This window comes from Phycodurus eques, chromosome 2, assembly GCF_024500275.1.
Source record: "Phycodurus eques isolate BA_2022a chromosome 2, UOR_Pequ_1.1, whole genome shotgun sequence".
Classification (NCBI taxonomy): domain Eukaryota; kingdom Metazoa; phylum Chordata; class Actinopteri; order Syngnathiformes; family Syngnathidae; genus Phycodurus; species Phycodurus eques.
The window spans coordinates 20731336-20758586 of record NC_084526.1 but is presented as its reverse complement, the minus strand read 5'-3'; the positions used below and the strand labels follow the sequence as shown (position 1 = coordinate 20758586).

The following is a 27251-nucleotide window of genomic DNA, read 5'->3' as shown; positions in this document are numbered from 1 at the left end:
CACTGAAAAGTCATTACGCACAGCCTTGAAAAAGAGGAAAACACAATGATCAGATCGTAACGCTGCAGAAATAATTTGTGTTGTTCACAATAGCAAACAACAAAAACAACAACATAAATCCTGCTTAGCACTAGTAAAACGTGTATGTTTGTGTGTGTGTGCGTGTATATGTTTTTTTTCTTTCAAAACGTCACCGGAAATCCGCTTTCTTCGAGCCCATAGTGGTCTTTTAAAGATGGCGAACTACTTTGCCGCACGTTTGGGAGCGCAGGAGGAGCAAATTCGGTTCCTCGCCGGCGAAATCTCCATCCTTCGGGACGGACTCAACCGAGACTTGGGCCCTGCTGGCGACGCGGGCGTGTCTTTGCAGCTGGAGGAGCTGAGGTCGGAGAATGAGAAGCTCAAGTACCGGCTGCTGCACCTCCGCCGGGGTCTAGGGGCGGAGCTGGAGCCGGGCAAGAGTTCACAGCCAGCGGGCGAGTTTTGCAAAGCTGCGGAGGGGATTGTCGTCGTCGTCGTCAAAAAAGGGCAGACGAACAACAAAGCTGCTAAAAAGGTGCTGAATAATGTTCGGTATTGGAATTGCAGTGGGTCAAACGGCTACTCCTAATTCATCAGTCCATATTTAAGGAGACATATTGTGTAAAATTGACTTTTTAATAGCTTGTATAAGAGTAGTTGGATCTCTGGCTTGTCTGCCCACCCATCAAGTGTGAAATTACACAACACTGTAAATCTTTTGTAAGATTTTTTTTTTCCTCCCCACAAAATCAGTGTCTGAGACCAAACTTGGTGGATTTTGACTGCTTGTGATGTCACAAATTGGCCAATTTAGATAACACCTACGGACGCCAACATTGAGTTTGTACACCCATGACAATGGCTGTCTGAAGATCTGCTATTTTCAAGCGAGATTAAAACACAATGGTGTCAAAACCTAAAACAGAGCGGTAGTGTTAGCTAACATTATTGTAAACATAAGTCTCCTTTAAAGGGGACATATTTTAGAAAATAATAGATTTTAGTGTTGTATACAAATAGCTGAATCTCTGGTGTGACTGGCCAACCATCAAGTGTAAAATTACATATTTCCCAAAATGTGTTTCTGAGTGAGAAGTTCTGAAATTTGCCTCCCTTCTGATGCTAATGTTGCAGCTAATTTACGTAATAGAAATCCCACACTTGAGTTTCTCTGCCCATGAATTGGTAGCAATAGGCCAGGTGGAGAGCTGCCATGTTCAGGCAATGGCCGGACTACATGGAAACCCTATCATGTCAAAACCAAAAGCTTAGCAAAGCTACAGTGTTGTTGGATGCACAGATTTGCCCCCGTTAACAGTGTTATTAGCTGAACACAGATTGAAAATTGTAATCTGGTGTTTTTGCAATGAAGTGCTGCTGCCTCCTTCTGTGAAAACACTATTTGTACTTTTACTGTCTTTATGGATCCTTGCTTTTTCTTTTACAGTCTGGGCGAGTTGTAGCCACTCGTTTTGTGTCACCCACCGAACCGCTCAGCTTCAGGTTGTCATGGTAACGAAAGCCCTACGCTGTGTTGGCCCCGCAGTAGAGGGAGGGTGGTTTGAGCAGTGGCTCATTTGCTTGAGACAGGACTGCCCACTCAAAACAGACTGAGGTTAAACGGTCATGTGTTTCTTAGGGGTATTTTTGATGAAATCATGTCTCAGTCGTGCTCGTAAGGCACCATGACAATGGAACTGTTCTAAATTGTGGAAAAAAATGCATGTCTTCTTTTAAGATAATGTGCTTCTTTGTCATGCAGGTGAGCAGCACTCATGCTAAACCAGGCGACAAAAACAAGGAGAAGAATCAGACAAAAGAACTATCGGGTGGAACTGTAAAAGGGGTGATTATCCTGATTTAAATCCATCCATCCATCAATTTTCTACACCGCTTATCCTCACTAGGGTCACGGGCATGCTGGAGCCTATCCCAGCTATCTTCGGGCGAGAGCTGGGGTACATGCTGAACTGGTTGCCAGCCAACCAATCGCACTCGTGTTCACACCTACGGACAATTTAGACTTTTCATTTAACCTACCATGCGTGATTTTGGGATGTGGGAGGAAACTGGAGTACCCAGAGAAAACCCAGACTGGCACGGGGAGAACATACAAACTCCACACAGGCGAGGCTGGTTTTGAACCCTAGTACTCAGAACTGTGAGCCAGATGTGCTAACCAGTCGTCTACCGTGCCGTCCATCCTGACTTAAATTTCAAACAAAATGTATTTAAGGGCATCATGTGTATTGGCTGCTAGCACATCTCTCTCTGTGATCTGAGGTAGAGGGTTCAGATTGCTGTCAACTTTGCCCCTTCTATGCGGGGTTTGCATGTTCTCCCTGCGCTTGCGTGGGTATTCCGACTACCACATTCCCAAATGATGCATTTTAGGTTCTTTGAAGCATCGTAATTGTCAATAGGTGTGAATGTGAGTGTGAATGATTGATTGTTTGAATATGCCTTGGATTCACTCTGTCACCATTACTTACAAGATTGACTTTTTGGCAGTTGAAGGCCTGGCCCGCCTTTGTTGATGAGCGCCTCAGCCTCTACGAGGAGCTGAAGAAGGAAAGTGACGCTCTCCATGCCAAGAGAGCTTTGGACGGTAAGCCCATCACAGTGGAGCTTCCCGACGGGCGCCAGGTGACGGGCACATCCTGGGTCACCACCCCGTACCAACTTGCTCGTGACATCAGGTAAATATAGTTTTTGATGGAGACTAAATACTTTGTAATCACTTTGTTTGAGTTTGATTTTTTTTTTGGTGGGGGGTTTGATCTCTAGTCAGGGTCTGGCTGACAATGCAGTGATATCGCGAGTGAACGAGGAGCTGTGGGACTTGGACAGACCTCTGGAGCGTGACTGCTCTCTGGAGATCTTGCGCTTTGACAACGAGGATGCTCAGGCAGTGAGCAAAACAGACTTTTTATGATTTTAATAATATAAAAGCTGAAAGAGGGGATGAATGGACCCTCACAACCTCTTTTTCATCGTGAAGCCTCAAAATAATCATCAAACTTTGATGCCATGCTCTGCTCGAATTAGTTGGTACAGGCCAAAAAGTTTGGCTTTGCTAGGATCACAGCTCCCAAATGGGGGTTCATGTGAGCTAATTCCCCTATAGGGGTTCTTGAAAGTACAAGCCCAAGAATCGCTGCTTCAAACCAAAACGGCCAACTTCCTTTTCAATTTTAGGCATGGGTCCTGAAGACTTTTATGTGTCCTTTTATGATAGAAATATCCACCCAATTTTGTGTCAGTTGGTGGAACTTCCCGGGGGCTAATTTGACCTCCCCTTTCTAACTTTACAGTGGCCTTCGAACCCCCTTTTTTAATAGTGTATGATACTCAAAATGATCACATTTGATGGCATCCTCCACCCACAGTAAATAGCGTAGGCAAAAAATCTTCACAATTTTTGTGTCACCCGTCTGTCTAGTTCAGTGTGTCCAAACCTTTATGGAGGCAAGGCACCCATTTTACCTTACAAGAATCTGACAGCACACCACAAAAAGATGTTAAAATAAAAGTAGATTGTTATGCTAAAATTTCTTCTCTCAATATACGTGGGGTGAAAAGTGTGATATACTTTTTGATCCTTTGGGTATTTTGACAACACAGTTATTGAGAGACCTGGGAACTGTTTTAAGATTGTGAAAAGAATATGTCTTAGTCTGAGCAGAGACTTCATAATCTTGCCGATGGAGATTTGAATTTTAGGAGCTTAAGGGAGATCCAATGAGTAGAGCTAGTTATAATTAATACTTCACAATTGTTTTTCCTTGCAGGTGTACTGGCACTCTAGCGCTCACATCCTGGGTGAGGCGATGGAGCGCTACTATGGTGGCTGTTTATGTTATGGGACCCCCCATAGAGAATGGCTTCTACTATGACATGTTCCTGGATGGACCAAAGTAAAGTGATCTGCCAATTAACCCATGTGATATTTGTTGTCAAAAATGACAACATTGAACAAGATGACATCATTATCAAACATTCATTGTTCCTAGGAGCGTGTCCAGCACAGAGTTTGAGGAACTGGAGACCTTGTGCAAGATGGTGGTGAAGGAGAAACAAGCCTTTGAGAGGCTTGAGGTTACCAAGGAGACACTGCTTAAGATGTTCAAGGTGAGAGAGATGTTGCAAAACAAGAGCACTGAAGAACCTTGACTTCCATGAAGGCTTATACGCGTCACCAACTTTAGTCATAATATGACGTGAATTATGAGACCCTCCGGTTGGCATACATGGCTCATATATTTATTTTCGCTTCCAACACTTGAATCTTACCAACTACAAATGTCTCTTTGCTGTGCTATATATATTCCTTACTATGTAACGTATGCAGTATTTTGCTTCATTCTCGGCTCTTAACTTGTTTTTGCATGTTTGTTTTGTGCCACATTCTGTAATTTAACTTCAAAATTAAGTATAAATGATTAACATGACTATTATACGTTTATATATAATAGGTTTCTGTGTTTAGCAACCTTTACGATAGAATTAAGATGAAAAAAGATATTAAAGTTTCACATCAGCAACCTCCGCATTGGCTGATATCAGACGGACGCGGAAATAGGTTATGTAGTTCAGACGCTGTGGGCACATGCCGGTCATTTAGAATTTATTCTGAATCATTAAGATATTCACATAGGTCTGAAGAAAATTGGCTTGTACGCACAAGTTATGAATCTGATAGTAGCTTTGCTCAACTTGTGCGCTTTGTGAGAACATTTCGATGCATTTATTAGTGAATTAGGCCTATTGAGTGGAAAAAGGATGCTCCTGAGCTCAATTTTGAGCTTCATGGCAAAGGTTGTGAATGAACACTTATGTACATATACGGTAATTTCTTAGTTTTGTTTTGTCGTTTTTAAATCTCAAAACATTTTTCACGTTGTCATGGAGAGTTGTGTGTACAATTTTTAGGGGAAATTTTCAAAAGATTTCAAAAGATTTTGGAATAAAGTTATCATAGAATGAGGCGCTGTGAATATTCTACTTTCCAAATGCATTGTACTTGGAATGCCCAAAAATGGGGGGGAAAAAAATCTATTGAATATAATATTAAAAATAATAGAAAGGGGCGGCACGGTGGATGACTGGTTAGAGCGTCCGCCTTACAGTTCTGAGGTCCGGGGTTCAATACCCGGCCCCGCCTGTGTGGAGTTTGCATGTTGTCCCCGTGCCTGCGTGGGTTTTCTCCGGCCACTCCGGTTTCTTCCCACATCCCAAAAACATGCATGGTAGGTTAATTGACAACTCTAAATTGCCCGTAGGTGTGATTGTGAGTGTGAATGGTTGTTTGTTTGTATGTGTCCTGCGATTGGCTGGCAACCAGTTCGGGGTGTACCCCGCCTCCTGCCCGATGATAGCTAGGATAGGCTCCAGGTCGCCCGCGACCCTAGTGAGGAGAAGCGGCTCAGAAAATGGATGGATGGATGGATAATAGAAAGGCCCACAAACATGGCAAACTTGTACCAAATTTCGGTCTAGAACCACATTCCTCGCACATTAAAAAGGATATATTACAGAAAATTTACTTTTAAGTGCTTGTATATTTTATATAAATTCTTGGGTCTTTGGAGTGGCTTCCCACCCATCAAGTGTGAAATTAAACAACCAAGTAAATCTTTTGTTTCCTGATTTTTTTGTGTAAATGTGTCTTCAAAGCGGGCTACACACATACTGATTTTTCTCATCTTAAAACCAATTGTTTAAAATGTGAGAGACCCACACACATGAGGAAGAAAAAAAAAAAAAGCAATTTGTGTGGTTTACTCCAGATAACTAACACAGCATTCTAAGACAGTCGGGGAGGAAAAATTACTCAACACATGCTACACCACTGGATAATCGCTCAGGATATAGAAGCATATGATCATCAGGCTGCTGCTGACATTGATTGGAAAGCAACAATCAGGCTCAAAATTGCCCAATAATCAGTGTGTGTGTGTACCCTGCTTATGCATGTTTTTATTTTCCAGTACAACAAATTCAAGTGCCGCATTCTAAACGAGAAGGTCTCCACACCCACAACTACAATCTACAGGTTTGTTGGTTTAATACAAGATTGTAAACGTGATAATGACATTTGCTTCTTCTTTAGTATTTGACAATATAAACATTATTGGTTTTGAATAGGTGCGGGCCTCTTATAGACCTCTGTAGAGGTCCTCATGTGAGGCACACAGGCAAGATCAAAGCCATAAAGATTTTCAAGGTGCACTTAGAGTAACCCTATGTATTGGTCATTCACATCAATTGAACTCATGCATCTCCCTGTCGTCAGAACTCTGCCACCTACTGGGAGGGCCGCTCTGACATGGAGACACTGCAGAGGATATACGGGATCTCCTTCCCTGACTCCAAGATGCTCAAAGAGTGGGAACGCTTCCAGGAAGAGGCCAAGAATAGGGATCATCGCAAGATCGGCAAAGTAAGTGTGCGTACGCTTGATGGACAATTATTAGGTACACAGCACCGATCTACCTTAATGAGCAGTAGTTTAAAAAATACTTTAGTAAAACGTTTAATTAATTTTAGTTAGTTTTAAGTATATATCCATTTCCATTTTCAACACCGCTTATCCTGGTTAGGGTCGCGGGAGCCTATCCCAGCTGACTTCGGGCGAAAGGCGGACTACACCCAGAACTGGTCGCCAGTCAGTCACAGGGCACATATAGACACGGACAACCATTCACATTCACACCGTCACTGAGTGGGAACTGAACCCACGCTGCCTGCACCAAAGTCAGGCGAGTGTACCGCTACACCATCAGTGACTTGTTTTAAGTATATATTCTGGTCTGAAACTATATATTTTTTTGTTTTCTATTATGTTTTAATTTAGTAGCATAACTGCACTGTCATCTACTGATGGAGACTAATATAGAAATAAGGGAAACAAAATATTTAATCAGTTACATTTAAAACAAAGTATTATAACAGTAAATCTTATTATAATATCCAGGTGTACACACACACACACACACACACACACACACACATTTATTTGTTTTTACCTTTGGGCTATTGTTTTTTTTCTTAGCTTGTGTCCCTAAATAGTCGCCATAGTAGTGGTAGTAGTATAAGTAGTAGTGGTCTTAGATTTAATACAGTATTTGTATTGTTAGACTTTTTGTTTACTTTTTTAGATTTTTATCTGTATTTGTATGTATGTTTGTGTTAGATATGTTTTCATATCTTCTTTTTTAGTTTTTTCATTTGAATTATTTTAAAACAAAATATAAAATAATATATAGAAATTTATAGATATAGTAAAATAAATGGTCCTTAACCAGCAGGGGTCGCTGTGCTTCATTTTGACCCCAAGTTCTGTTTTTGAAACTGCTTACGTCATCCCAGCTTCCCAGTTGGGCCCTCAGCATGGAGTCGCACAGAAGGCAGCGCCTCACTAATGACTGCATCAGTGTTGCGAAAGTTCTTTTTCGAAGCAAACTAGTTCAAAGTTCAGTTCACCGCTCCGGAAATGAACTACTTCAGTTAATAATTCTAAATTTTGAACTAAGTTCACTGTTCCAAAAATGAAAGAATTCATAGATTATTTTATTTTTTTTCCCTCAATATGTTGCTGATGGACTATTAAACTCAAAATACTAGCATTTAATTTCCTAATTGTTGACACACATTCAGTCCACACTAGTAGCCAGCTGCAGCTTACACCCTACAATCTCAAAAACATGAGAAAAAACTTGTTGCTTGAATAGTCTTTTTTTTAAATGAGTAATTAAAACAAAAACAGAACTTTTGTCCTTAATGTCATCTCATAAACATAGTATGACAGGAACGATGGTGAAAGGACATTAACTTTGCATTCCTTGCTGCTCTGGCTGACATTATTGACAAATTATTTTGCGCGGCTGAGACTCCGTAGGTAGAGCGGGTCGTCCAGTGACCGAAGGGTATAGTTGGTTCGAATCCCGCCTCCGACTGTCCGCACGTCGAAGTGTCCTTGGGCAAGACACTGAAGCCTAATTTGCTCCCAGTGGGCCTGGCAGCGCCTTGCATGGCAGCAGTCGCCCATTGGTGTATGAATGTGTGTTTGAGTGGGTGAATCTGAGGCTTTGTAAAGCATGTTGGCCACTGTGATAAAGTGCAGTCCATCCAATATTTAATCTCATCTATTCCTATACTCTATTACACAAAACAAACATCCATGTTATGACAGTGATCACACAGTGAGTTAACTAAAACATTCTGATATTAATAATTTTCCTAGCAAATAACTTTTACAGTGATGTACTGCATTAGAAAAACAACCATAGAGCACATTCGCTCCCATTTACGCAGTGTCCATGAACACACCTCATGCACACTGGCTGCTGTGAAGTGCCTGCCAAATGTAAACATGAAGGGTGGTTGCCAAATACGGCATTCATCCCCAACCTATGAAGGCTCATATATAGTGTTTCCCGATGGAAAGTCCCTAGCAAAACCAGGCACTCTTGAATGAAAATAAACGTTCTTTCGAAAACTGTTCTTTGACGCCAGAATGAGCGTGTTCTCAACATTCATCAGGCAGAAGTGAACTAAGTCACCCAAAATATGAACTAGTTCATGAACGTTCGCCCATTGAACTTGTTCAGGTACAACACTGGACTGCATGCTTACATATATTGCCAGTAAGTGTCATCCAGTGGCCGTTAAAGCCATCAGTTTTGTTGTTTGTAATGTGAGTAATGTGCATCATGAATAGAAAGCCCCTAAATGTAAATAAAGGTTATTATGCTTGTTGTATATGTATGTTTCACAGGACCAAGAGCTGTTCTTCTTCCATGATCTCAGTCCTGGGAGTTGCTTCTTCCTGCCGCGTGGAGCTTACATCTACAACACGCTCATAGAATTCATCAGAGTAAGAAGAAGCATTTATAACCTTTTGTTTGGTTTATTTATTTATTTATTTTGCATTTTAATGAAGGTGCACAGAATTGAATAACGATCAGTGCATTAAAGTCCCACCCCACCCCTGATGCCAACGACTACAGTACAAGCATCAGCCATAAAAGAACAAAAACACCAGTGAATCAAATATGTTACCCAGAACAACAGATGAAACTGTTACATGTTTGCGTACACAGGCGTTAGTAAATATTTGGAGGTGTAAAGGTTTGCCCCACAAAAAAACTTGGTTTGAAAGTCAGTCAAGGGAACAAAAGATGAACGTGCTTTTTTTCTTTTGAATAAACTGGAACACATTAAATTACATTTCAAAAGAAGCAAACATCTTTTTAAGGAAATTGTAGCATCAGTAGTTTGTCCTCTTAATGTGAAAATTAAACCATAGTTTTGTATTCTTTTTAGGAAAATGCAACATTAATAGTTTGTCTTCTTTTTAGGAAAGCATAGCATCAAAAGATTCTTTTTAGGAAAGAGCAACATCAATAGTTTTTTTTTTATGAGATACAAATGCAAAACACAGAAGTGCTTCTAATCTTTTGTGGAAACAGGAACACATTTAATGAAATTTAAAATTAATCTTAAAAAACTACAGGCAGTAAATCTTTCCAATTAATGACAGAATCCATCCAATCTCCACACCGCTTATCCTATTCAGGGTCGTGGGGCGGTGGAGCCTGTCCCAGCTTACTTGGAGAGAAAGGGAGACTACACCCTGAACTGGTTGGCAGTCAGTTGCAGGGCACACATAGAGATGGACAACCATTGCACTCACATTCAGACTGTCATTCAGTGGGAACTGAACCCACATTGCCTGCACCAAAGTCAGGCAAATGTACCACTACACCATCAGCGACTATGACGGAATCCTAAACAAAATAATGTAGTCAATGAAGGAAATATTTACTAACATCTAACAGCTTAAATATGTGGTTTTTTTTTTCTTTTTTTCTCTTTTTGTATTTTTTAGAAACCAACAAAATTAGTTATTTTCCAGAAAACAAAGGATGCAGATAAGGGCAACAGTCAATTAAAAAAAAAAAAAAAAAAAATTTATATATATTTGTTTTTTGTTTCTAAATGCATTAAATATGTTGGAAGGTAAGTGCTGAAAATGTACAAAGACAGAATTAAATAAATAAAAATGCTAAAGGCCACCTGCGGTTGAGTAAATGAACTTCGCCAGGCCACGATTTGTGACAGTACGCCAATCCCTTTTATCCCGATTTCCCCATTCGTCGTTATTTGAGCCAAAGTGGACTGCATTGGAGACGACCAAGGAGGACACCACTGTTGAAAATAAATAAAAAAGACTGGAATTTGTCAAACTGCATGTTGACAAGCCACAAAGCTTCTGGGAGAGCATCCTACGGACAGATAAGACAAAACTGGACCGTTTTGGCAAGGCACATCAACTCTGCAGTACCTTCCAAAAGCATTGGAACAGCAAGATCAATTCCTTTGTTTTTGTTGTATACTGAAGACATTTGGGTTTCAGATCAAAAGATAAATGTTCAGAATTCCACCTTTTATTTCATGGTATTTACAGAGAACCTTTTGTTTGAACTCACCCACTTTTCAAGTGAGCAAAAGTATTTGATTAAATTAACTTAAAGTGAATAACAGTTAATATTTGGTGGCGTAACCCTTGCTTGCAATAACTGCATCAAGCCTGCGACTCATTGACTTCACCAGACTTGCAAAACGGACATTGTATCTTCCGTTAGCAAACATCAAAGGCACGTCCACATAGTCTGCTTGCAGTTCATCTCAACGCCAGTAGGTGGCGCCTCACGCGCATGGGTGAATATTAACCACAAAGTCTGCTTGAAGGGATTGTCCCTCCAAACTTTTGGTCGGGAAGGAGTCTTTTGAAGACAGGAATCAAGATTTGACGGGGAGCTGCTAATTAGGGTAAGGTCCACTTGACGTACACCAGGCCCTGTCCTAGTCGCTGTCTCCCAGCAGGGAAGCGTGGAGGAATAGGGGTTCTGTGGCGCCTCAAAGTTGCGGCGCACATGTCCGCTACAACCGTTCGAGGAAGACTTCAAGAAAAGTAATATAGAGGCCATACCACAATATAGAAACCACTTGTCAGCAAAAAGAATCAGAAGGCCAGATTGGATTTTGCAAAAAAGTACAGCGATGAGCCACAAACGTTTTGGAACAAAGTTTTGCGGACTGATAAGACCAAGATTAACCTCTACCAAAGTGATGGAAAGGCCACTGTATGGAGAAAGAAAGGACCCAAAACACACACGCTCATCTGTGAAGCATGGTGGAGGTAGTGTCAGGGCTTGGGCTTGCATCGCTGTTTCTAGAATGGGCTCACTAGTCTTTATTGATGATGTAACTCATGATGGTAGCAGCAGAATGAATTATGAAGTCTACAAAACCATTTTGTCTGGCAGTTTACAGAAAAATGCATTCAAACTATTGGGAGATGCTTCATCATGCAACAAGACAATGACCAAAAACACACTGCCAACACACCAAAGGACTTCATCAGAGGAAAAAGTGCAAGGTCTTCGAGTGGTAAAGTCAATCACCGGCCCTTAACCAAATAGAGCATGCATTTTACTTCCTGAAGAGGAGATTGACGGGAGAAACCCCCAGAAACAAACAAGAAATGAAAGAGGCTGCAGTTAAGGCATGGAAAAGCATTTCAAAAGAAGGATGCAACAGTCTGGTTAAGTCAATGGGTCGCAGGCTTGATGCAGTTATTCTTTCATTAACAGAGGGCTACCAACTGTTTCGTCCACGTGGGTAAATTATTCTGTCTTTGTACGTTTTCAGCACTTACCTTCCAACATGTTTAATGTATTTAGAAACAAAACACGAAAATGACCGGATCAACTTTAAGGTTGCTTGTAGTGATTGCTGAACTCCAGCCTGCTTCCTGTTTAAACTTTGTGTAAGCAGCAGGGGACGTTCAGTAAAGATAAGCTGCGTCCTAAATAGTTAAGCAAAGACATTCTTTAAACTAATCGAGAAATAGATGGTTTCTAACTTGAAACTGATCCGATGACGTGTCAGTCAATGGAACATGTCCCTGTGACATATTTCTCCTGCTTGACAACTTTCACAGCCCAAATGAGGACACCAGATGAGGCAAAGAAGGTCACACGTTGCTGGGATCATTAGCGCACGGCTTCAGTCTGTCACAATGTGAGAGTGTGTCAATTCCACCATTTCCATCAGTTACCCTCCACGGCACATGTCATCAAAAGATGTTGGCAACCCACATTCATGCAGTCATTATTAGCATATTTAAAACATAATAAATAGAAAAAGCCTTTATTAGTCCAGGATAAATAGTATTTTTTAGTTAAATAGAGAGTAGCAGCACAAGGATAACCTCAAAGAATAAAAAATCCCAACAACATCTTTGTGCATATTTACTGTATAATATACAGTATTCAAATGGATATGAATCAATAAATATGTAAACGAGAAGGTGAACAACAGCGAGAATAGTCAGCAGCATTGTACGAAGCGAAAACCTAGTTGCGAGATGAGACATTGAGACTGAGCAAGATAAGCAGCAGTGCATGTGGCAAACTACATAAATAAATGGTTACCATTTTATACAGAAGTGAATGTGAACAGTATTAGTGAACACTAATATTTAGCAGCATTCTAAGTAGAAAAAAAACAAAAATCTATTCACTACTTATAATGGCAGGCAATTAGCCTAAGAAAACAACATGAAAGGCGCAGTGTACTTTGTTGCAAACCCAGTGTCAGCGTCATTGAGGGGGGTGGGGGGGCATCTGTGAATCATGCGTCGCTAAATGACTTCCTGTGCCACCACCCCCAAATGAGTTGTGCCCTTCCGCCGGTCCCTGAAGTGTAGCTTTTTCATGCTAATCTTTATGTATAATTGTATCAGTCTAAATTGATTTTTTTCAGCCACCAACAGTGAGTTGAAGATAAAAGAAGCAAAACAAAATGAAAATGAGAAAAACGGTGTTGGTCATTTGCATATAGCACATCACTTCCTGTCAAAGTACTATCACCTGTGTGAGCTGACTACTTTCAAACTTAGCCCAGCATTTGGCGCCGCCACAGCAGTAGCCAATGCGAGAATTCGTTCAGCACTTTGAGAAACGCGTTTTCCGACCACAGGCACACAATACTCCATAAAATAAAAGGCCACAACATGTTGGTTCAGCTGACGTGACGTGACACAAGTGACTGGAAGGACAGTAGGACACTGTCGCCAGCCCATTACATATAGAAAAACTCCCAGTATGCCCACTCAACTCTTCTAAAACTAAGCCATGTGCTTCATTTACCCATCAATGCGCACCGTCCAATATTTGTTTTTTAACGCTCAATGTTGAATGTGTGTGTACACAGCTGTGCGCGTGTGTGGCCGCCGTGGCATATACTGTACGTTTTAACGTTATTTGTGATCGTGTGCACGCATGTATTTTTTGAGTGTTAAAAATAGGTAAAAAAGGCATTGGATTGAATGCTGTTCGTTTCTTATATTTGTGGGGTTTTTTTTTTTTTTTTTTTTTTTTTGCTTAGGGTGAGTACTGGAGAAGAGGCTTCCAGGAAGTAGCCTCTCCCAATATCTATAACAGCAAGCTCTGGGAGACGTCAGGCCACTGGCAACACTACAGTGAAAACATGTTCTCTTTCCCTGTGGAGGAGGACATCTTTGCACTCAAACCCATGAACTGCCCTGGACACTGGTGAGCCAGATGAGTTTAAACTCACTTCTTGGGTTCTTCTCCTTTTGACTGTTGCTCTGGTGTGTTGTGTGTGTCCAGTTTGATGTTTGGCCATAGACCTCGTTCGTGGAGGGAGCTCCCCCTCAGGCTGGCTGACTTTGGGGTCCTTCACCGTAACGAGCTGTCCGGGACGCTCACCGGGTTGACCAGAGTGCGACGTTTCCAGCAGGACGATGCTCACATTTTTTGCACCCTGGATCAGGTATTGCACTTTTAAGCCATGTTTTTAAACCAGAGATACCACTTGAATATGACCCTGACACATTATTAGGACCCCAAGTACCTTCTAACGAATGAATCGACTCTCCAATTATCCAAGTAGAATGTATTTGTTTGATGAGTACCCGACACAACCTCCTAAAAACCATCGGGTAGGAAAGCTTTACTAACACTAGATTGACTGATAGATGTCAAATTGGGTACATGTGTATCATAACAAAAATCACAAAAAAGTCGCAAGGATCCATACACAAAAAAAAAAATTCGCAAGAATCCATACACAAAATTTAACAGTAAGTCGTCAACTTTGGCTTGAAGCAGCCTTTTGGGGGCGAATCTCATGACTCATATTTTGAACTCCTACTGGGGCAGTGTGCTACATGAAAACATTATTGCCCAAGTACAGTTCAATTGTATTTAACTTTCAAAATTAATTTAAAATTAATGTTTTTAAGCATCTACAATATGTATTCAATATTTTATATGCAGTACATTTGTAACTGAATAATTTTCTTTCACGAAAGTTTTTTTATTTCCCTATATATAAGTGCAATCTTCAAACTGCATAATGTTCCGTGTGTTTTTGACATACTTAGCAAATAAAGAGGAATCTGATTCCAATGATATTAAATATACATTTTAGGAATAAAACCTTTACTGTGAAAACATAGCCCTACTGTGCCACTGTAATGCTTAACTTTCATCATGGTGGTGGTAGTTGTAGAGCTAAGTACTTTTTTAGTTTGCCCTTATAAAAAATTTTAAGAACTGTTGTACTGGAGATTTGGGTGACTTCCAGGGCTCCTACTTTGACAAACCCCTAGTAGGGAATTTGCTGAAGTGAGCCCCAATTGCAAGCATGTATCTTTGACAGATGGGCAACGCTACATTTATAAGCTTTTTTTTTGTTTTTTTTTTTTTGCCTACGGCATTTAATCAAATTTGATAATTACATCGAGGATTCTCAGAATGTTTGAAACACTACAAGCAACAGGAGTTTCACTGCTCGACAAACAGAATTAGATGGACATGCCATAACAGGACACAAAAAACGCTTAAGGATCCATGCCCAACGTTGGAACAGAAAGTCTGTCATTTTGGTTTAAAGCAGCCATTTTTAACAAATTCCATGCCTCCTATTTGGGATTTTGTCCAAACGAGCCTCGACTGGAAGCAGGTATCCATCTAGACAAGTGGGTGACGCTAAATTGCGTTGCTTTTTTTTTGCCAAAGCCATTTACGTTGGTGGAGCGTGGCATCAAGGAATGGAAAAGGGGATGCAAGACTATCCCAGCTGACTTTTGGGTGAGAGGCGGGGTACACCCTGAACTGGTCGCCAGCCAATAGCAGGGCACATATAGACAAACAACCATTCACACTCACACCTACAGACAATTTAGTCTATAATTTACCTACCATGAATGTTTTTGGGAGGAAAATCATAGTACCCAGCGAAAATCCACACAGGACATACAGAACATACATACCTACAAACTCCACACAGGAAGGCCTGAGTCCAGATTTGAATTCGTGACCTCAGAACTGTGAGGCGACTGCACTAACCAGTTGCCCACTGTCCTGCCTCACCTTTATTTATCATCATCATTATTATTATTAAGAGGTGGTTATTTTCCTACTATTTAATCAGTTGTCACAAAATGGTATGCCGTGGCATCACTCATACTCAATTGGATTAATATCCAATTTTTTTCCCTTCAGATCGAGTCTGAGATGAAGGGCTGCTTGGACTTTCTGCGCTATGTCTACAGCGTGTTTGGCTTCTCCTTCCAGCTTTACCTCTCCACCCGCCCGGTGAAGTACCTGGGTGACATTGCTGTGTGGAACCAAGCTGAGAAGGTATCTCTAGCTGCTCGGGGTGTAACTGTTCATCCATCCATCCATCCATTTTCTTCACAGCTTATCCTCACTAGGGTCGCCGGCTGCTGGAGCCTATCCCAGCTATCTTCGGGCGGGAGGCCGGTACACCCTGAACCGGTCGCCAGCCAATCGCAGGGCAAATAGCAACAAACAACCATTCGCACTCACATTCACACTTACGGGCAATTTAGAGTCTTCAATCAACCTACCACGCATGTTTTTGGGATGTGGGAAGAAACCAGAGTGCCCGGAGAAAACCCACGCAGGCACGGGGAGAACATGCAAATTCCACACAGGCGGGGCCGGAATTTGACTCCAGAACTGAGGCAGATGTGCTAACTGGTCGTCCACCGTGCCTCTTTTCTACATTGTTTACTAAAAAGAGGACAAATAATTGACTTGGTAGTTTCCCCAAAAGCCAAACTATGGCAGTTGCAAAGAAAACCAAAAAAACAATTATAATAAAATGTTTTATACAGGAAGTCCTCGAGTTACGACGTACTCGACCTACGACGTTTCGACTTTACGACGCCCGTGCCTCGTCCGCCATTTTATCCCCAGCACCATAGTGACCAGTAGAACCTGCACATGCTTCCTCAGAGCGCGCGACAAGTTGTGCGGGGTGCAGAGGAAGGGCGCGAGCGCCCGGGCCCCGCGCGGCAGCGCCCCCGGGATGGGGGCGCGCGGCGATCGACCGAGTGCGCGGGTCCGGGCAGCAATAGCCTCCCCTCCTTCTACTCCATCCACCGCTCAGCAGTAATGGTAAGTACTGCATCTTATTTTTTATTTTAATCTATTTTAGTTTCTTTATACGAAGTATGTCGACGTAAATTTCGTCTTTAACGGTGAAATCCGATTTACGCGGAAATCCAGGTTATGCTGCCAGCGTAGGAACGGAACCCGTTCGTAAATCGAAGACTTCCTGTATACCAAATGTTAACCGTGACCTTAGAACCATGTCTGCAATGTCTGCATCCTCCATCCATCCATTTTCCGAGCCGCTTCTCCTCACTAGGGTCGCGGGCGTGCTGGAGCCTATCCCAGCTATCATCGGGCAGGAGGCGGGGTACACCCTGAACTGGTTGTCAGCCAATCGCAGGGCACATACAAACAAACAACCATTCGAACTCACATTCACACCTACGGGCAATTTAGAGTTTTCAATTAATGTGCATGTTTTTTGGGATGTGGGAGGTAACCGGAGTGCCCGGAGAAAACCCACGCAGGCACGGGGAGAACATGCAAACTCCACACAGGCGGGGCCGGGGATTGAACCCCGGTCCTCAGAACTGTGAGGCTGACGCTCTAACCAGTCGGCCACCTGTCTGCATCCTGTTTTCTAAAAAGACAAAAAAAACTATTGATGTTACACTTTCCTAAAAAGAATATATTTTTATTCCAAATGTACACCAATCCAAAACCTTTAGACCAAGGTGCCTACCCAACAGTTTTTATTTATTACTTTAGTTTTATTTTATTTTTTTTGGAGGGGAGGGGTTCCTGTTACACTCCTAATAGATGCTTTTCCACCGAAACATCCCGTAAATTTAGTTAGGGGTACTTGCAGTTCCTGCAACTAAATAAAAGGGTAAAATCAGAAATGTTCAGCTCTGCAGACCACACCACAAAGGTCCATGGACCTTTCATTAGTACCTCCTTCCCGAGCAATGTTTACCACCTCTGAACTACAATCAGGCGATCCGTCCTAATTGTGTTGTGTAGTTCACTACACAGAGTTGATTTTGACGATGGTCAAATGTGCAATAAACCAGTAACTCCTCATCGGTGGTGTGCAAAGGAGTGGGTGGCCTGCAGTGTGACCTCGGACACATAATCAGTGCTTCAATGTCATTATAACCATTGTACTGGTTCCATTCATTGCTGTAGCTCTTAGTGGAGTGCCATCACATTTACACTGTTGGTGCTTCACAGCTGGCCTGATTTACTAAAGATTTGCACGTGCAAAAACGGGCGCAAAGTTGATTGCCCATGAAAACAAATGTGGAAGCTGATCTACTAAGTGTCTCACAAGGATTGCGTCTGCACAGGGACGTAGCTAGTCATCTGGCGTCCCAAAGCAAACCTAGTCATGGGGGCCTCCATGCCCACATATAAATAAATGCATTTCCTCACATGTACTTTAGTTCAATTTTGACAAAAAGTGAGTATGTAATTTAGGGCACTTTGTCCTGTTTTTTTAATCTTTCAATTATCTGACAGCCTACTGTAAGTTAGTTGTTACATAACTATTTATAATGTTCCCCCTGTCAGGTGAATAATAATTATCACCAATATTTATTCATTCATTTTCCAAACCGTTTCTCCTCACTGGGGTCGTGGGTGTGCTGGAGCCTATCCCAGCTGACTCTGGGCAAGAGGCGGGGTACACCCTGAACCTGGTCGCCAGCCAATCGCAGGGCACATATAAACAAACAACCATTCGCACTCGCATTCACACCTACGGGCAATTTAAAGTCTTCAGTTAACCTATCATGCATGTTTTGGGGATGTGGGAGGAAACCAGAGTACCTGGGAAAAAAACCCATGCAGGCACGGGGACACCATGCAAAAGCCACACAGGTTCGAATTTGAACCCGGGTCATCAAAACTGTGAGGCAGATGTGCTAACCACCGTGCCGCCTATTAATGTTTATCATGAACTAAAAAGTGTGAATTTGAGAAAAACTATTTCCTGAGTTAGTTAAAGCCCTTAAAATCCATCTTGAGGGTTATCGAACAAGTGACACATCTCAATATCCATCCATCCATTTTCCAAGCCGCTTCTCCTCACAAGGGTCGCGGGCGTGATGGAGCCCATCCCAGCTATCTTCGGGCAGGAGGCGGGGTACACCCTGAACTGGTTGCCAGCCAATCGCAGGGCACATAGAAACAAACAACCATTCACACTCACAGTCACACCTACGGGCAATTTAGAGTCTCCAATGAATGCATGTTTTTGGGATGTGGGAGGAAACTGGAGTGCCCGGAGAAAACCCACACAGGCACGGGGAGAACATGCAAACTCCATATAGGCGGGGTCGGGGATTGAACCCGGGTCCTCAGAACTGTGAGGCTGACGCTCTAACCAGTCGGCCACCGTGCCGCCCGTCTCAATATATTTATTGTAATCAATAAGAACAGTAATATATATATATATAATCAATATACTTTACCATTTGTAGCACTTTAACACTATGACATATTCATGATGGCATGTGTCACTTGTCACTCTCCACTTCATACACTTCTGCTGACACTGACAGCAGTTTTTACTGGTAATGACGAGCATCTGGTGTCAGTTACGTATATTCTTTTGTGTGTGTCTTGTAGCTCTAAGTCGGTAATGTTTTCCCTCTTCCACGAACACTTCCATTTCTATCACTTCAAACTTCATTTTGTACTTGAAGTGCTCTCCCAAATGTTCCATGCTGACTAAAACAATCAGAGCTACTTAAAGGACAAAACCCTCTTTTGAACACGGCTGTCTACATCGCTTTTACACCTGTTGCTAACAGCACGCACAATCTGTTAGAGTGAGTGAACACTCAATTTAGCGCATGTTATTTGGGATCTTGGTAAAAGATTGCAATCTTAGTAAATCACGCTCACCAACTGTCTGTGAAAATTAACACACAATTTAGTGACCACTATTTGGAATCTTAATGAATCCCCCCCAAAAATGCATTGTGCGTGATTGCTGCTTCACAGTGAGTTCCCCTTTGATGCCTTTAAGTATGTAACACTGACCCATGCTTGCCAGCAATTGGAGAACAGCCTCAATGAGTTTGGGGAGCCCTGGAAACTCAACCCAGGAGATGGTGCTTTCTATGGGCCAAAGGTCAGCTCACTCACAAGACATACAGTATATAGAGTCTGCAATGTATACCCTAACACTTTTTGCGCTGTTATAGATTGACATTAAGATCAAAGACGCCATTGGTCGTTACCACCAGTGTGCAACCATTCAACTGGACTTCCAGCTTCCCATCCGCTTCGACCTGACCTTTGTGGGGTAAGATGCCTGAATCGAAACGCTGACGCAGCACACAGGCTTTGAGTTACTGACTGCGCACAGAGGACTACCTTTTTATCCACTCACATAAGAAAACAAGGCTCACACACGTATAGCATAAATTACAGGCTTATCACAATTTGTGTGATTTGTGACTCAACTCAATAAATGCAGCTAATGAGGGACTGGATTCTGACACAGTGGCTCAATAATGGACCTAATTACTGGCTCACTGAATAAATGAATGAATGACTAGCTGACTGACTTAGTTACTCTCTAACTCAAGGACCCAATGGATGTCTGAATTACTAGAGATTGTAGATAAATGAGTCTGATTAAACTGCCTGGGAGATTTTGTGACTCGGTGATTGACTCAGTTTCTAAGTATTTGACTCGCTGACTGACTCAAGGACTGACTAACTCAATGACCCAACCAATTCTTTATTGATGCCCTGAGGGGAAATTCAAGAATGCTTAATGACTGAATAAATTATTTACTCTGTGATTGACTCAATTTTACAGTTGTTGAAAGAATGACTGACTGGCTCACTCCCACACTAACTCAACCATGGCTTTAATTTCCTTCCCATAATTGCCAGATTGAGTACAATGTTGATCCCAAAAAGAGTACTTCACATGCATACAGTTACGTCAAACCTGTAATCTTTCTCACAGCAAGGATGGGGATGACAAAGCTCGTCCGGTTATCATCCATCGTGCCATTTTAGGCTCTGTGGAAAGGATGATCGCCATTCTGACAGAAAATTATGCTGGGAAATGGTGAGTTGCTACCCGGTAACTGTAAATAATAGATAAATAAATGAAAACATAAATAATAATACTCCCACCTCATGAAAATTTCAACCATGATGTTAAGTTTTTATGATATTTCTCCCTACTACCAGGCCTTTGTGGATCTCGCCAAGGCAGGTGATGGTGGTGCCAGTCAACCCTTCCTGTGAGGATTATGCCAAGAAGGTGAATCCCCCTTCGGTTTTAACCACAACAAAGGCCATCTTGATGATGTCACCAAAACATGTATGGACACCCTTTCTTCACTTTTAGGTCTGTAAGGAGTTCACAAGTGCAGGCATGATGGCTGATGCCGACCTGGATTCTGGGTGCCTTTTGAATAAAAAAATCCGCAATGCTCAGCTGGCCCAATACAACTTCATTCTCGGTAATGTTGTGTTTTTTTTTTTTTTTTTTTTTTTTTTTTTTTTTTTACTTTTACAGTGCTATGAAAAAGTATTGGCCCCCTTCTTAATTTCTTATATTTTTGCATATTTTCTCCACTTTCATGTTTAAGATCACAAACATAAATATCAGACAAATATAACCCAAGTGAACTTAAAAGGCTGCTTTTAAATGGTGATTTCATTTATTAGGGGGGGGGGGACTATTCAAAGTTACCTGGCCCTGTGTGGAAAAAGTTAGTACCCCTCTTTTTAAATCATAAATTCATTGTGGCTAATCACAATATTTGGTTAATTTTCAATGATTACGCCCAAGCCTGATTACCTGATAAGGTTCCACATAAGCAAAAACAGCTTTTGCATGATAAATATAAGCATTAAACCCATCCATCCATTCTCAATATCGCTTATCCTGTTCAGGGTCGCAGAGCGCTGGAGCCTATCCCAGTTGACTTTGGGGAAAAGGTGGATTACACCCTCAACTCGTCGCCAGTTAGTCGCAGGGCACATATAAACAGGGACAACCATTCACGATCACATTCACACCGTCACGGAGTGGAAATTTCACCCACCCCAAAGTCACGGGAATGCATCACTACACCACCAATGACTTAGCATTAAACCGTTATGGATGAATTTAAAGATCCCATGCCATCAAAATCCTAAATGTTCCAGTTTTATCCACAACACAGATCAAAATGAGTCTGTGAACTGGTTTAAGTGTCACATCTATGTGGTTTGTCAACTGAATGGAATAGCCTTTGCATACCAAACCACTTGCAAAACGGGTAGATTTCAAATTACCAATGTTGACGTTTCACCAATTAATATTGAAGAACCTGCCTACTTTACGGTTGCTACATGCCCCCTCATCTCAGGAAAACTGGTTGAGCAACAACGCGGCTGCGTCTTGTGCCATGCTTAAACTTTGTATCACCAGCAAAACTCCAAGGAGCTGAGGAATAAATTGCTTAAATTTATTTTTGGAGATATTGCTAAGCATTTTAGAACCAGAATTGTGCTGTGTCCTGGACCCATTTCATGGAGGGTGACTTCGCAAACATAAGCTTTCACACACTGCTGGGAGTGCATTTCAGGGTTTGAGCAAGTGACCAGGTGACCACACCTAAGCCATGAAAATACAGTATATAAAAGCATATATGTGTTGTGTTTTACAACCATACTTAACTATATTTATAAGTTGTCATGTAACTGTGGATTAAATAGCGAAGCTCGTGGTCATTGTCAGCAAAAAGTGCATGAGCAATGAACAGTATGCGCCGGTTATGTTGAAATGATTGAATGGGAGCGCAGGACCAGCTTCTCAATATGTCTTTTTGTTGCACGTCCCCTCTTGTGTGAGGTTGTGGGTTGGACATTTCTGCTCACGTTCCCTATTAGTTGGCAAACAGTCCACTGCTTCACCCTGATAGTAAGACCCCATATAGAAGGCTCCGTAGCTATGAACGTTTGGCTACCGAGATGTTAATGGGCAATCAGAGCGATGCTGTTTTCCATATTTAAATTGAGAAGATGAGTGATCCAATCAGGGCAAAGCTTATTTACATGTCAAATATTAATGAGAAATCCTGCCATTTCAAATACTAGGCGAAAAGACCAAATAGCTTGGAAAAAGGGTATTCTGGTCATTTTCAACATCCATCTGTCTGTCTATCTAAAAAGTAAAATTGTGATGGCATGGCTTTTAAGCAAATAGATCACGCCACTTGTGTATGTGGCTCATTTTCACTTAATTGTTGACTCAATTAGACCACCCAGTTGGACTTTTCTCCCCCCAGAGTTCTTTACTGGCTTACTTCCCATATGTGATAAATTCTCAAGCACCAGTCAGGGACCATGTGTTAGGGGAGCTGTGTCACTTGGCATGAACCAGTGTTGGTGGTGTTGTGCCTTGGCAGTGGTTGGCGAGAAAGAAAAGACGACCAGCAGCGTCAACGTGCGCACCAGAGACAACAAAATCCACGGTGAACTATCGGTGGCCGAGGCGCTGGCCCGCCTGAGCCTCCTCAAGCAGTCCCGCTGTCGAAATGCAGAAGAGGAGTTCTGATGGAATGGTTGACATCCAACTGGGAACTGTTTTCCTCAGTTTTCTCCAGATGACAATACAATGATAGATGTGTCACGTGAAGGTGGTTTTGGGAACGTGCTATTAAAGGTTGAAAATTAGATTGATCAGAAGTGGTTGGTGGTTTTAAGGAATGTATGTGTCGCCTGCCATTATGAAGACAGAAAATGTAAATGGCCTGTCTCTTCTTGGAAGGGAAATAAATCATGTTAAAGTGCAGCTTGTTTTGTTTTTGTATGTAAAATAAGCAAATAAAACCGGGTTGGAAATGGGCCACCTTTTGCCCAGTGTTTACATTATCAAGATTCCTGTAATAATATTTACATTACATTGCCTTCATTTACCCCTGCTGGACCCCCTGCAGTTTGCCTATCGACCAAACAGGTCTGTGGATGATACAGTCAACATGGGACTGTACTTCATCTTGGAACAGCTAGACAGGGCAGGGACCTACATGAGGGTCCTGTTCGAGGACTTCAGCTCTGTGTTGAACACCATCTCCAAACTCCTCTCCTCCAAGCTTCTCCAGCTCAATATCTTGCCTGCCATCTGCTAGTGGATCTACAGATAACTGATTGGCAGGACACAGCTGGTGAGGCTGGGGGACACCACCTCATCCACACGCACCATCAGGACCGTGGCGCCCCAAGGATGTGTCCTATCTCCGCTGCTCTTCTCGCTCTACATGAGCGACTGCACCTCAACGCACCCGGCTGTCAAACCCCTGAAGTTTAAAGAAGACACCACAGTCATTGGCCTCATCAAAGACTGTGATGAGTCTGCATATCGACAGGAAGTGGATTGGCTGGAGCTTTGTTGCCGCCAACACAACCTGGAGCTGAACACACTCAAGATGGTAGAGATGATTGTTGACTTCAGGAAACATCCTTCCCCACAGCTGCCCTTCACGCTGTCCAACTGCCCTGTCAACCGTCAAGACCTTCAAGTTCCTGGAAATTACAGTTTCTCATGACCTGAAGTGGGAGACCAACATCAACTCCATCCTCCAAAAGACCCTGCAGAAGATGTACTTCCTCCGGTTTCTGAGGAAGCACGGCCTGCCGTAGGAGCTATTGAGGCAGTTCTACTAAGCAGTAATTGAATCGGTTCTGTGTTCACCCATCTCAGTCGAGTTTGGTGCTGCCACAAATAAGGACAAAATCAGACTGCAACGGACAGTCAAGGCTGCTCAAAAAAACTATCGGTACTGACCTACCCACTCTTGACGTCTTGCACGCTGCCAGGACTAAAACAAGGGCAGGCAAAATCTAAATCCTCTATGACCCTCCAGATCCTGGTCACTACCTATTCCAGCTCCTTCCCTCAGGTAGGCACTTACCGTAAAATGCAAACTAAAACCAGCAGACATACCAACAACTTCGTCCCCATTAACTTGACTTCAACAGTTGACTTAAAATTTCATTGTAACAGCTGCCGTTTTGTGCATCTGTCGGGATACTTTTTCATTATTCGTACACAGACTGTCTTACCATGCTGCACTATTTGCACACTTCATTAGTGCTGATCACTTATCTGTTTGAGAACTATAGTAAATGCAACATTTGCACAATTTGTCACTGTACCAGATCATTGCACTCCTATTCATTTTTAAATTGCTCTAAATTGTTTGAGGACTGCATCATTTGCACAAAATCCATTATATCCGCATCACACTGGTACACTCTCATTGCTTTTATATACAAATATACACTTATATACTTTTATATACAAATATACACTTATATACAAATATACACACACATACACACAGTGGGTACGGAAAGTATTCAGACCTCCTATAACTTTTCACTCTTTGTTATATTGCAGCCATTTGCTAAAATCATTTAAGTTCATTTTCTTTCTCATTAATGTACATACAGCACCCTTTATTAATGGAAAAAAATGGAATTGTTGAAATATTTGCTGATTTATTAAAAAAAAAAAAACTGAATTATCACAGCCATAAGTATTCAGACCCTTTGCTCAGTATTTCGTAGAAGCACCCTTTTGAGCTGATACAGCAATGAGTCTTTTTGGGAAGGATACAACAAGTTTTTCACACCTGGATTTGGGGATCTTCTGCCATTCCTCCTTGCAGATCCTCTCCAGTTCTATCAGGTTGGATGGTGAGTGTTGGTGGACAGCCATTTTCAGGTCTCTAGAGATGCTCAATTGGGTTTAAGTCAGGACTCTGGCTGGGCCATTCAAGAACAGTCACGGAGTTGTTCTGAAGCCACTCTTTCATTATTTTAGCTGTGTGCTTAGGGTTATTGTTTAGTTGGAAGGTGACCCTTCGGCCCAGTCTGAGGTCCTGAGCACTGCAGAAGGTCTTCGTCCAGGATATCCCTGTACTTGGCCGCATTCATATTTCCTTCGATTTCAACCAGGGGCGGTGACACACACACACACATTTGGGGTTAATCAGAGGGATTTTAAATTTGTGGCAGGTGTGTGCTGACTCCCATTTAACATGAATTTGAATGTTTATTTCTGAACACAGTCACATCACCAGTTATAAGTGGCATGCAAACTTGTGTAAGCACATTATCTCAGTTGTTGATGTTTACGTCCCTTGAAAATAATTCCTTTTCTTTTATTTTTCCCCCAATTGAATTGTACTGAGGCGGCAAGGTGACCGACTGGTTAGAGCGTCAGCCTCACAATTCTGAGGACCCGGGTTCAATCCCCGGCCCTGCTGGTGTGGAGTTTGCATGTTCTCCCCGTGCCTGTGGGGGTTTTCTCCAGGCGCTCCGGTTTCCTCCCACATCCCAAAAACATGCATTAAATGGTGACTCTAAATTGCCCGTAGGTGACTGTGACTGTGAGTGCGAATGGTTGTTTGTATGTGCCCTGCGATTGGCTGGCAACCAGTTCAGGGTGTACCCCGCCTCTTGCCCGATGACAGCTGGGATAGTTTCAAGCACGTCCGCGACCCTAGTGAGGAGAAGCGGCTCAGAAAATTGATGGATGAATTGTACTGGCCACAGGTCACATTAAGGATGGAAGGTTTTTCAATTATTTGTCTTGTTCTTAATTTCTATCACATATTTACCATTTAAACAGGGGTGTGTAGACTAAATACCCACTGTAGATAAAATAGATTTATTATCACTATGAGAAGAGAACCATATGGTGAAAGCTGAGACAGGACGAGTGTTGTGCAGCTTTTCGGGAAGAGGTGAGACAGGTTCTCGGTGGACGGAGGAGCTTCCAGAAGACTGGACCACTGCAGCCAAGGTGATCAGAGAAGCAGGCATGAGAGTACTTGGTGTATCTTCTGGCAGGAAAGGAGAGAAGGAGACTTGGTGGTGGAACCCCACAGTACAGGAAATCATACAAGGAAAAAGGTTAGCTAAGAAGAAGTGGGACACTGAGAGGACCGAGGAGAGGCGAAAGGAATGCATTGAGATGCGACACGGCAAAGGTAGAGGTGGCAAAGGCCAAACGAGGCATATGATGACATGTATGGCAGGTTGGACACTAAAGAAGGAGAAAAGGATCTATACAGGCTGGCCAGACAGAGGGATAGAGATGGGAAGGATGTGCAGCAGGTTAGGGTGATTAAGGATAGAGATGGAAATATGTTGACTGGTGCCAGCAGTGTGCTAGCGAGATGGAAAGAATACTTCGAGGAGTTGATGAATGAGGAAAATAAGAGAGAAGGGAGAGTAGAAGAGGCAAGTGGGGTGGACCAGGAAGTGGCAATGATTAGTAAGGGGGAAGTTAGGCATTAAAGAGGATGAAAAATGGAAAGGCAGTTGGTCCTGATGACATTCCTGTGGAGGTATGGAAGCATCTAGGAGAGGTGGCTGTGGAGTTTTTGACCAGCTTGTTCAATAGAATTCTAGTGCGTGAGAAGATGCCTGAGGAATGGAGAAAAAGTGTACTGGTGCCCATTTTTAAGAACAAAGGTGATGTGCAGAGCTGTGGGAATAATGTTGATGAGCCACACAATGAAGTTATGGGAAAGAGTAGTGGAGGCTAGACTCAGGACACAAGTGAGTATTTGCAAGCAACAGTATGGTTTCATGCCTAGAAAGAGTACCACAGATGCATTATTTGCCTTGAGGATGTTGATGGAAACGTACAGAGTAGGTCAGAAGGAGCGACATTGTGGCTTTGTAGATCTAGAGAAAGCCTATGACAGAGTACCCAGAGAGGAACTGTGGTACTGC

The 27251-nt window shown here is 42.4% G+C and overlaps 1 protein-coding gene across 1 annotated transcript; it reads left to right on the top strand.

Moving 5' to 3' along the window:
- Nucleotides 1–222: 222 nt before the first annotated feature.
- On the top strand, nt 223–23325 carry tars3 (threonyl-tRNA synthetase 3). The gene is given in 20 exon segments (XM_061669531.1): nt 223–556; nt 1784–1867; nt 2533–2720; nt 2809–2932; nt 3813–3884; nt 3886–3938; nt 4035–4152; nt 6012–6076; nt 6169–6247; nt 6317–6463; nt 8801–8899; nt 13480–13646; nt 13725–13887; nt 15624–15761; nt 19543–19620; nt 19694–19794; nt 20470–20574; nt 20700–20772; nt 20860–20974; nt 22910–23325. Coding segments are annotated over 20 exon segments (2439 nt in total). The 5' UTR covers nt 223–235; the 3' UTR covers nt 23059–23325.
- The last annotated feature ends 3926 nt before the right edge of the window (nt 23326–27251 follow it).